At 47.9% G+C, this 11,405-nt stretch overlaps 1 protein-coding gene across 1 annotated transcript; it reads right to left on the bottom strand.

Moving 5' to 3' along the window:
• Positions 1 to 998: 998 nt before the first annotated feature.
• Positions 999 to 11,206, bottom strand: ak8 (adenylate kinase 8). The gene is made up of 14 exons (XM_041042023.1): positions 11,074 to 11,206; positions 10,742 to 10,826; positions 10,514 to 10,563; positions 10,209 to 10,286; positions 8,565 to 8,633; positions 6,206 to 6,287; positions 5,939 to 6,010; positions 5,432 to 5,632; positions 5,007 to 5,129; positions 3,528 to 3,617; positions 3,018 to 3,159; positions 2,121 to 2,201; positions 1,416 to 1,545; positions 999 to 1,229 (listed from the first exon to the last, which is right to left on the bottom strand). Exons 1-14 carry the CDS (start codon positions 11,155 to 11,157, stop codon positions 1,140 to 1,142), a joined length of 1,377 nt encoding a protein of 458 aa, XP_040897957.1. The 5' UTR covers positions 11,158 to 11,206; the 3' UTR covers positions 999 to 1,139.
• Positions 11,207 to 11,405: the final 199 nt, after the last annotated feature.

Here is an 11,405-nt window from a genome sequence, read left to right on the forward strand (position 1 = left end):
CGTCAGCCGAGCGTCTGCGTGATTGAGCGAGCTGTGAACGTGATGGTGGGAGAGTTTGAAGTGAAGGAGATATTTTAACATGAAGGCTCGAAGTAAACGCTGCCGTCCCAAACTGTGATACCTGCTTTTAGATCAGAGGAGCCGCCGAGCAGCGTGACAGGCGAACATCAGCCGCCGTCACTCACAGCTCAGCCACGAACAGATACTATTCATCAAACACCGACCGCCACCGGACCTGTGCTTTACCTGCAGGATGGTTCCGGTGTTCCACAGCCTCACGGAGAGAGTGGGAGTCTGTCCGTGCTACGACAGGGTCCTCAGCATGTCCACGTCTGAGTCCAGGAGCCAGCACATGTGGCAATGACCTGACGCTTTCACAGGACCAGGGTCTACACCTCCTGCTCACCTCCTGGTCAGCTGCTTGTGTTGAAGCTGGGAAGCTGGTGAGGGATCTTGTTCTTGGCACAGCCCCGCCCCCCACCACACGCTCATCAGACACCATGTGACACAGAGGTAGAACAGGTGAGTGTGGCCTCCACAGGACAACAGGACAGGTGGAGACACAGTCTGTCCCCCGTCATAGACGCTTAACGTGGACGAGCAACAGTAAACATGGAGGGAGTTACAGATGAGGACTGCAGGGTGATGGGGGGACAGACAGGACGGGGTGAGCAGATCAGAGTGTGAAAGTGTCTCATCGTGAAAATGTTGAACTTTAAAAAAACGTCGTCGTCGTCGACTGTGAAACCGACGTCTGTCAAAAAAAATGTTTTTTTTCATGTGTGTGAAAAGAAGCTGAACTCTGAGACATGGACACGTTTAAAAGACGATGTTTGCCTGAGGCGACAGTCCTCATCACACACACATACAAACACACACATTAACACACACACACACATGTTTCAGTTTTCATCCCTTGTTAAAATCCGTCCATCGTGAGTCTGTTTGAGAGTTTCAGAAAATAAAAGACTAAAATTCACGAAAGGACAAACGGAAAACGTTTTATTCTGAGAACAAACCAAGAACATCATTTAGATGAGAAGCAGAGGAGTGACTGTGTGTTCTCATCTTTCTGTCTCCTCAACCAGGAGTCCGGGACAGTCCTGGACTGTCCAGGTGAGTCCAGGTGAGTCCTCCTGTTAGTCAGTGTTTAATCTGCTTTCCAGAGCCTCAAATACAGAGTGAGGATCCTGATCAGCATCAACTTGAACAGCATCTGGATACACAGACTGTACACACACACACACACACACACATCATGTCATAATGCATTCCCTTGCCCCTCACCCTCACCTGATTCTACTCTGAACCCTAAAACCAGGTGTGAACCCTCTAACCAAAGGTGCACACCTGGTTTCAGGACTAAGATTAGAATCAGGTTCCAGTTCTGACCAGGTATCCATGAGTGTGTGTACCTGCAGAACAGCAGTGTGTGTCCTGTACTGGTTCAGAGTGAGTGTTACGGTGTGTGTGCTGTCCTCTGGTCTGGTCTTCAGTCTGTTGTGGACCTGAGAGCTGGGGGCGGGTCGAGTCACAGCGTGAAACCTGCAGGAGGAAAACACAGGATGTTTTTCAGCGCTGACACTTTCAACATCCTGTCACATGTTCTTCGTAACGACCTGACGTTCGAGTGCTGGAGAGACCTGAATGATCTGTTTTCCCATGATGCTGCAGCTCTGCATTAAAGGTGCAGTGCAGACAAAGGTGTCTGAGAGCAGGTTGTGTTTTCCTGCACCACATGCTGTGCAGGAAGTGACATCAGCAGGTAATAAACCGCGGCTGATTCACTGGTGAAGTTCTGTTTTTGCTGCTGCTCAGAGATAAACTTTATTTACTTATGTTTACTGTGTCGCCTGCAGCATATTTATGAAAAGGCAAATGCTTTCATGGAAACTGTCAAAACTTTATTGAGGGGCCAAACATTTTTATCAGGAGGCCAAATTTGGCCCCTGGGCCACTATTTTCCCACCTCTGGTTTATGATGGAAACAGTTGATATGTTGACCACTGAAATTCAGTCACACACATCTGATGTTTGGAAACGTTGAATTTCAAATAAAGTTTTGTAGGTTTGTAAAGATGCAGCTGCGGCAGGTTACTGGTTAAACTGGTTGTACTGGCCTCTCTCCGCTGACTGGATCAGTGGCTTTCAGAGTGATTCTCTCCAGACAAACATCATCTGTCAGCTCCAGGAAGAAAACTCTGAGAGGAGAGAGGAGGACATTCAGAGGTCAGAGGTCACCATCAGCTACATCAGAAATCACCTGAGTAACTGTGTCCACACAGACAGCGTCCAAACTGTTAGCACGGAGCATAGTTAGCAACAAAGGGGTTAGAATAAAGCATTAAAACAGCAGTTCTGGTCTGACACAGACCTGGTTCAGACCTGTGGCTGCTGAGGGTCTTCCTTTGCAGGTGTGTATTAACATGTGACCTCAGCCTTCAGTGGCTGAGGTCTCTCAGGAGCAGTGTTAGTAGCATTAGTAGCATTAGCAGTGTTAGTAGCATTAGCAGTATTAGCAGTATTAGCAGTGTTAGTAGCATTAGCAGTGTTAGCAGTGTTAGCAGTATTAGCAGCGTTAGTAGCGTTAGTAGCATTAGCAGTGTTAGTAGCATTAGGAGTGTTAGTAGCATAAGGAGTGTTAGTAGCATTAGCAGTATTAGCAGTGTTAGTAGCATTAGCAGTGTTAGCAGTGTTAGTAGCGTTAGCAGTATTAGCAGTGTTAGTAGCATTAGCAGTGTTAGCAGTGTTAGTAGCATTAGCAGTGTTAGTAGCATTAGCAGTATTAGCAGTGTTAGTAGCATTAGCAGTGTTAGCAGTATTAGCAGCGTTAGTAGCATTAGCAGTGTTAGTAGCATTAGGAGTGTTAGTAGCATTAGCAGTATTAGCAGTGTTAGTAGCATTAGCAGTATTAGCAGTGTTAGTAGCATTAGCAGTGTTAGCAGTGTTAGTAGCATTAGCAGTGTTAGCAGTGTTAGTAGCGTTAGCAGTATTAGCAGCAGTGCTGTGTGCAGTACCTGGTGGGCTGGGCCTGCGACGCCTGCAGGCTCCTGGCTTGCTGCAGGTCGCAGGGGAAGCCGTGCAGGATCCAGCCTCTGTAACTGCAGTCCACCTGGCTCAGACGCTGGTCTAGAACCTGCAGCACCAGGGTGTCTGGAACTGCACCCACAGGTTCATCAGCAATCAATAATCAGTAATGAGCGGCTTCTGCTGAGTCAGTTAACGTGCAGCCACAAAGCAGCAGGAAAACACATGTAAAGGTTCTGTGGACCAATGGAGAGGAGGCTGTGATGGGAGATCTGCATCAGCCAAGCTGATTGGTTGATCCAACAACGTGTGAACGTTCTGATCACAGTCTGTATAAACATGTCAGAACCTCAGTGTTCGACCGGGAGATGAAGTGAAGTGAAACTAAAAACTTTCAGGAACACGACACGAAGCACATGATGATTATTAAACATCACATGACAACGGCTTCAGAGCGTGAGGGAGTCAGAGTGTGTGTGTGCGTGCGTGTGTGTGGTTACCTGCTCGTCCATCATCCAGGTATGGTTGGATCTCCTTTCCCAGACTCGAACCATCAGCTGCTACAGACCTCAACAACTGACCACAGCACACTGAGAGAGAGAGAGAGAGAGAGAGCGAGAGAGAGAGAGAGCGAGAGAGAGAGAGAGAGAGCGCGCACGAGAGAGAGAGAGAGAGAGAGAGAGCGCGAGAGAGAGGTTAACATAATACAAACATGCAGAGTCGATTGATGTATTTACCACGACATCACTGAGGGGTTTTTATTTTCTTTTGTTACCTTAACTATTTTTATTCTTTTATTTTATGAACCTTCAGGTGTTTCTGCTTCCTGTTGTTTTTCAGGTTTAAGTCGGGTCAGTGAGAAACGCCTGGGAGGCAGACTGGGAGGCAGACTGGGAGGCAGAGTGGGGGGCAGACTGGGAGGCAGACTGGGAGGCAGACTTGCTCTCCATGTTTAAGAGGAGACTGAAAACCTTCCTCTGTGATAAAGCATATAGTTGCTTCTGGCTTTGATTGAACCGTCTGCTAGTTAAGCTACAGGCTGTGGGAGCTGTAGAGCAGGGCTGCCCACACCACACTGCCTTCTGCTGCGTCTCCAGCTCTGACACAAGGTTTTGGAAGTTCCCTGAATCATGGCGCTGCAGCTTTGAGGACAGATGTTGCATTTTTTGTTTGAAAGCATTGACTGAGCTGATCATAATGCTTGTTGGTGTATCGGGGAAAGCATTGTCCTCCCTGCACCTGGTAATAAATACATTTGAGCGGCCAACGCACTGAGAGCTGGGTTTTCTCAATAAAGTTTTTGAAAGACGTCCTCTCCCCGTGTGTGTTCTCTCGTGAGCAGTATTAAAGAAAAATGACTGCTGTCCTGACGACCTCCAACTTTCTCTTTCTCAGCTCGCTTCTTAGAGGGAAGTCAGAGTCAGAGTTTTTCTGAACAGCCTGAAAGTACTTCGAATATGACATTGTGAAAAAAACTCCTCTCCCGTTCTGCATGGAAGTGGTAAGTTTTTGGTTTCTAACTTGGTCCAGCTGCCACACTCCTTTTTATACCAACTCTTTAATAGAAATAAATTTCAAGGCTAACTATTAGCTCGCTGGAGTTTAGCAGGTGACCGTGGATGTGTGGTGATCTCAGGCTGGCTGCCCTGTACGTCAGCCAAGTGGTAAATGCCATAGGGAGATGGATCATAGGCTAATATCTATATATTTTTTTAATGGCATGTGATCGACCGCACTACCTGATCTACGTGTTGGACGCCCCTGCTGTAGAGTCTGGATCTTGCTATTAGTCCTATTACTGATCATGCTATCGTCCTCTCTTTACTTTTAATGTATGCTCTGTATAGAAAGAGCATTGAGATAACTTCTGTTATGATTCAGTGCAGTAGAAAACAAAACTGGGGTGAAACTGAATTAATAAACAATGACTGGTTTATAGTTAGGGTTATGTCTGTGTGTGTGTGTGTGTGTGTGTGTACCGTCCACCATCTTGTATTTCTCTGACAGCAGTCTGGCCTGGTGACTCTTCCCTGAACCCGGCGGACCCAACAGGAGGATTCTGGGAGTTCTGGAACGACGACGAGTTTGGACGAAAGCCAGCACTGAGACAACACAGACATAAAAACATTCATACTGTTAATGAGACACTTAAACTGAGTTCTTCAGAGTTTAGTTCACTGAACAGGAGTGAAGATATAAGTGAATGAATCGTCTGCGTATCTGACCACTGAGACGCCTGAACAGAAAACTACAGAGGGTCTGAAACTACACCCTGAGGTACGTCAACATATCAAACTACAGTACATTGTTACTGTGTGTTACGTAGCTTGTTTGCTGAGGCCGTGATGCACAGAGCGGCGGAGGAGGTGAAGCAGGAAACTGTTCGTATCAAGTAAAACGCAACCTTGCTGGTAGACGTCGGCGTATGGTTGGTCAGCGTTGATGATCTTCAGGGCGTGTTGATAGGCTGACCTCAGACCTGTGACCTCACAACGGAAGCGCTGCAGCTCAGTCAATCGCTGCTTCTCTGATGGGCCCCGCCCCTTCTCCAGACGCTGAGTGATGATGTCATCAACCGGCCAGATGAAGGTCTGATGGTACACATCTGCAGACAGGACATGATGTCATGAGCAGTCATCGCACGCTGCTAAAATCAACCTTACACCTGTAGCGTTGGACAGTCATCAGCAAACTGAAGGAGAGGACACTGAGACGTGTCCGTCAGCTTTGTGTTGAGACATTTTATTGGACAGATTTATCATGTGACTCCTATAACATGATCAGCCTCATGACATCTTTTTTATTCTATATGTACTATATATCTGTGAGCTGACGTTTAGTTCCACTCTGAACAACAGTCTCCTCGTGTCCCCTGTCCTACATGGACTCAGCTGAACTGAACTGGACTCACCTCCTGTCAGTGGGTCGACCAGTTTTCCCAGACTCCTCTCCAACAGCACATCGTCAGGAGCGTCCAACATCACTGACACAGACAGACAGACAGACAGACACACAGACACACACAGACACACACAGACACACACAGACAGACAGACAGACACACACACAGACACACGGACACACACAGACACACACACACACACACAGTATTTCTCAGTGACAGAATTCGGGTTTGCAGTGAGCTGAGTGTGAGCTGATGGCCTCGTCCTGTTCTCACCGACGTGTTCGGGGATGACTCCGGCCTGCTGCAGACTCACAGCCTGCAGACGAGTCTGAGGGATTCCATCCAACACCCAGCCCTGTAACACACACACGGGTCGGGTCATCGGTTTGGGTTCTGAGTCTCAGCAGTTCTTCAGAGTGTGTCCTCCTGAAGGACTCCAGGAAACCGAAGCATGAACTAGATCTGATTGACTTGATTTTAAAGGCTGTGATTGTTTATGGAGAGAATGTGAGAAGTGTGAGGCAGAGCTGCTGTTTCCTCTGACACATGAAGTCACATGAAGAAAAGCTGTGTTTAATGCAGCCGTTCCCTCAGTGCTGCCTGACAGGCTAAATAAAGATGAGAGGAGCTGCGACACTGACACACACACACACACACACACACACCGGTGTGACAGCCTGTGTGTGTGTGTTGGATGTACCGTATGGATCTGTCTTCACTGGCTGTTAACACCTCCCTCTGAAATACTGTTTAAGTATAAAGTAACATTAAATGGAAAAACTTGTTTTAAGGGACCTTAAAAAAAAAAGGTTCTGCACGAACTGATGCTCGTCCACTTCAGTGAACACACACACAATCACATCATCAACATGTTCTCAAACAGCTGTTTATTTCCATATCCAGCTGTTACAGATCAACATGATCCTTCACCTGGAGCGGTCTCTGAGTCCACCTGAGGACTCTCAGTCCAGTGTCCCTCTCTTTTAGCTCAGTGTTTGGTCTCCACCGGCTCCTGAGAGAAGCTGAGTCTGTGTGCTGCTCAGCAGGTCGAGGACGGACGCTGTTTACAGATGTTTGTCTGACAAACATCTGCTGCAGCAAAACACGATACTGTGAGAGCCGTGAGAGTGAACCTGAGCATTAACCAGATGAGCCAGGAGCTGAAACTCACTGTAGGTGTGAGGGGTGTGGGACAGACAGGATGTGAGACAGGTGGACTAATTAATGTGACAGGAGGAGGCGGGGTCCTGATGGGAACTGTCAATCATCCTCCTCTGCTCCATTCACACTGACACACAGAAGATGAAGACATCACACACACACTCATCACACACAGTCCCTGGTGTGTGTGTGTGATGAGTTTAGCCTGAGGCCAAAAACAGCCATTAGCAGATCAAAGTAGCTGCTAAACACACACACACACACACACACACTGAGCTACACACTAAACACTGATGCTAAGTGCTGAAGCTAAACGCTGCAAAGAAGCAGCTGTTTGTAGAGTTTAGGGGGAAAAACCAAAGCTGGTTTACTGCTGATCACACACACTCCACCGACACACACTCCACACACACAGTGACACTATGAGTGATGCCAGATAGAAGCTGATGAGCGGCAGACAGATGACAGACATGTTTTCTTGTCTCTGAGTCAAAGGGGAATCAGACACACCAGTAAAGACCTGACCGGGGCCCGTGGCGGTGCCGTGGTGGGTCCGTGGCGTTGCCGTGGTGGGTCCGTGGCGGTGCCGTGGTGGGCCCGTGGCGTTGCCGTGGTGGGTCCGTGGCGGTGCCGTGGTGGGCCTGTGAGTGTGGCAGTCTGATGGTAACGCTCTGCTCTGACGTGCAGTCTAAAGTCTTCTTCAACATCCAGGGATGGAGCGACTCAGAGCGACATTAGAACCATCTACAGAACTTCTTTAATAACCACTAACACCACCCAAAGGCTCACTAGAACCTCCCCTAGGTTCTCTGAATAATGCACAGCTGGATGGAAGAGTTCTCCCTTTAATGTGTGAGGGCAGAGGTCACACAGATCAGCTGTGAACTTCACTTTGTGTTGTTGTTGTTGTTGTTGCTGTGAGAGAGCTGGCGACAGCAGCTCCTCCTGATTTAAGTCTGATCACAGAGCAGCTCTCAGAGTCCTGATCGGCGCTGACAGGAAACAGGACGTGATGCTAATGAGGAGCAGCACAGAGGACGAGCCCGTGCGAAAACAACACGCGTGATGTGACAGCAGCACGTCCGTTTGATCAGCTGATCTCTGGGGAAACACGCCAACACACTGCTCGGCCTGCTGGGAATCGTAGTACGACACAGCAGTGACCAGAGCGCTAATTAGCATCACAGCAGGACATTAGAGACAGAGACAGAGAGAGAGAGAGAGAGAGAGAGAGAGAGAGAGAGAGAGAGAGAGGGACAGATAATAATATTTTGATAGTTGTATTAATATATAATATTCTACAGGAACATTATTATCATTTATATAATATGATAATAATGTGACATGAGAACATGATCGTCCTTGTGTGGTAAGTCTCATGTGGACACACAAGGAGGACGAGAGAGTCTCACAGAGCTGAAAACCTGCCAACAGAGTTCAGCACCTGAAGCGTCTGTGTGGACACACTCACCCTGCTGAAGCAGTCCACCTCATTCAGTCTGTGCTGAAGACGCTGGACCAGCAGCTCCACAGGAAGGTCCTGAACACAGACACACAGAGACACAGACACAGACTGAGCGCTGAGCATAGACTGTATAAGACATGGACGTAGCACCCGTGACGTCACCCACTGGTTTCGGGGAGTCGGTTTTGTGACCAAACCATGGGCATTGGAGCTGCGCCATCTTGGATTTTAGTGGGAGTGTACTTTCCATATTTGGCGAAGAGGCGGTTACTCTACGGGTCAGCCGGCCGAGAACCCGGCCACTTAGCTCGGAGCAACCGAGCTAGCCTAAGGCTAATCAGCTAATCAGCTAGGCTAACAAGCTAAGAGGCAGCTACACGCAGCTACATCCGCCACACGACAGTCCCCGAGTCCGACCCGACTAGCTCGACCCCGTGTAACCGCGACACAGAACATACAACAGAGATCATAATGTTGCTGCTGTGTTTTAAACATGACTGTTTCAGACAGAGAGGTTTTAGGTGGAGCTGCAGGGTTTGGTGGAGTTGTGGGAGGTAATTTATTTCTAGCCTATTATTTAACTGTGAAAATCATTATTATTTCATATTAATAAAATATATTAAAACGTTAAAAACATTATTATTATTATTGTCATTAGTATTAATGAGAACAATAAAAAAATATAATAATAATAATAAAATGTTTAATATTTAATATTTACCGGCTTTCACCGCTGCCTCCATCCACTATCCATTTACAGTTACAGCAGCACACAAACAACAGCAGCCGCTGACTGACGGAGCTGTTCTGTCCATGCAATGTCAGACTTTTTAAACAGAAAAATGAGACCAAATAAAATTGTAGCCTAGTATTCACACTAGACAATTTCCCTTTGGGAAATCGCGAGAGTGGTGCATTGCACTGCTAGTATTCATACCAATGCATTCTTGTATAAGTATATCTGAGTGTGTATCTATATGAGTGAGTGTCTGTGTGTGTGTGTCTGTATGTGTGTGTCTTTCTGTCTGTGTGTATGTTTGTTTGTCTGTGTGTGCCTGAGTGGGAAACATCCAGGTAAAATAGTGAGAAATTTACTTACAGAAATAACTGCAACACAGACTCCTTCGACGGTCGGTTAGTACAGTCTACACTACAACAAGCCATACTGTCACAGAAACCTATCCGAACATTGGCAAACAAACACGGACACTGCAGCCCCCGTCAACCGCTGGAGGTAGCTGGAGGCCTCTGGATGTAGCCGCCTAGCCCAGCCGATGCTTTAGCAAAGAACTAACTGCCGGTGAGCGTCTATGGGGCTGTCACTCAAGGTAACCACGCCCTAATCTATGTAAACTATCAATAGAGACCAAAAACAAAAAATGTACCAGGCTGTAAAGTTGGCTATTTTAACATGGGGGTCAATGGAGAATTGCTCACTTTTGGAGCCAGCCCCCAGCGGCAGCTGAGGAAACCTACAACTCCCCCCTTAGCACTGAGACCTCACACACACACGCTCGCACACGCACACACACACACACACACACACACACACACACACACACACACACACAGCATCAGAAACAGTCACATCACGATTGAAATGTATGAATAGTGTGTGTGTGTGGGGGGGGGGGGGGGGCGTGCCTGTACGCTCAGCTCTGATTGGTCCTGCAGTAAACTGTCGGTGGTCACATGAACAGCTCTCAGTTCAGCACTCAGCTTCTTGGCCTGAAGGACGACAACAACAACCACAGAAGAAGAAGGAGTGATGACGTGACTGTGTGTGAAACGTGTCCCTGTTCACCTGCTCACACCTGAGGATCATCACATGACTGCCATCGACACGTCTGGAACACGTGACGCGTCACACGTTGTTTCAGTATCACACAGTAAACATCGACTTTTCTGAATGAAGTCTGGTTTTGTGATTAAACTTCAGAGCTTCAGAGACTCACCACAGACCCTTTACCTGCACCTGGAGGACCGAGCAGGAGGATCCTGGGAACTGACAGAGACAGGAAGACAGAGAGAGGGAGAGAGACAGACAGAGACAGAGAGAGAGAGAGGGAGAGAGAGAGAGAGAGAGAGAGAGAGATGAAACCAGATCGACTCTGAGGGTCTGACTCTCTGTCTGATCTGTGGAGTCACAGCTCCATCTAGTGGCAGTAACAGGGAGGACTCACTGTCCACGCTGCTCCTCTGAAGCTGACTGATCAGGAATGAGACGGGATCATCAGGCTGATCAATCACCAGACTGGACAGCATGTCCTGAAACACACACACACACAGACACACAGACACACAGACACACACACACACACACACACACACACACTGTGATGACCTGATGATTCTCACGTACAAACTGTTCATGTGTTTTAAACACAGTTCAAATGAGTTCACTCTGTCTGTGTCTCTGCCTGAGCGTCCTTCTGTCTGTCTGTGTGTCTGCCTGTGTGTCCTTCTGTCTGTCTCACAGTGTTTACCTGGTTTAAGCAGGTCAAAGGTCTTTTACCTGCAGTAGGTGGAAGATGCTGTGTTTGTGGGCGTAGAGTGAAATCTGAGGAGGAATCCTCAGAGGTCTGACTGTCTCATCCATCAGGAGGAGGAGGAGGAGGAGGAGGAAGGCCCGAGGGTCTCACAGGAGAGGTTTTTTTTTTCCTGTGGACCGTGAACGCATCACATTTGGAGGCTCGAGAACACAAACAAACAGCAGCGGGAAAAAGCGTCTGAACTTAAACCACGTACCGAGTCCGGGTCCGGGTCCGGGTCTGAGACCTGGATTAATGTTCTCTGTGAAGGAGACACCGGCACATTCATCCACCCGCGGTGAGAGTTTACATGTGA

Source organism: Toxotes jaculatrix, chromosome 7, assembly GCF_017976425.1.
Source record: "Toxotes jaculatrix isolate fToxJac2 chromosome 7, fToxJac2.pri, whole genome shotgun sequence".
Classification (NCBI taxonomy): Eukaryota; Metazoa; Chordata; class Actinopteri; family Toxotidae; genus Toxotes; species Toxotes jaculatrix.

Excerpts from the sequence above, each read along its gene's own strand:
- ak8 (XM_041042023.1), bottom strand. The coding sequence starts at position 11,157 with ATGGATGAGACAGTCAGACCTCTGAGGATTCCTCCTCAGATTTCACTC. Across the intron at positions 10,564-10,741 it reads TCAGAGGAGCAGCGTGGACA|TTCCCAGGATCCTCCTGCTC; the intron begins GTGAGTCCTCCC and ends TGTCTCTGTCAG. Across the intron at positions 5,130-5,431 it reads CGCCGACGTCTACCAGCAAG|TGCTGGCTTTCGTCCAAACT; the intron begins GTTGCGTTTTAC and ends GTGTTGTCTCAG.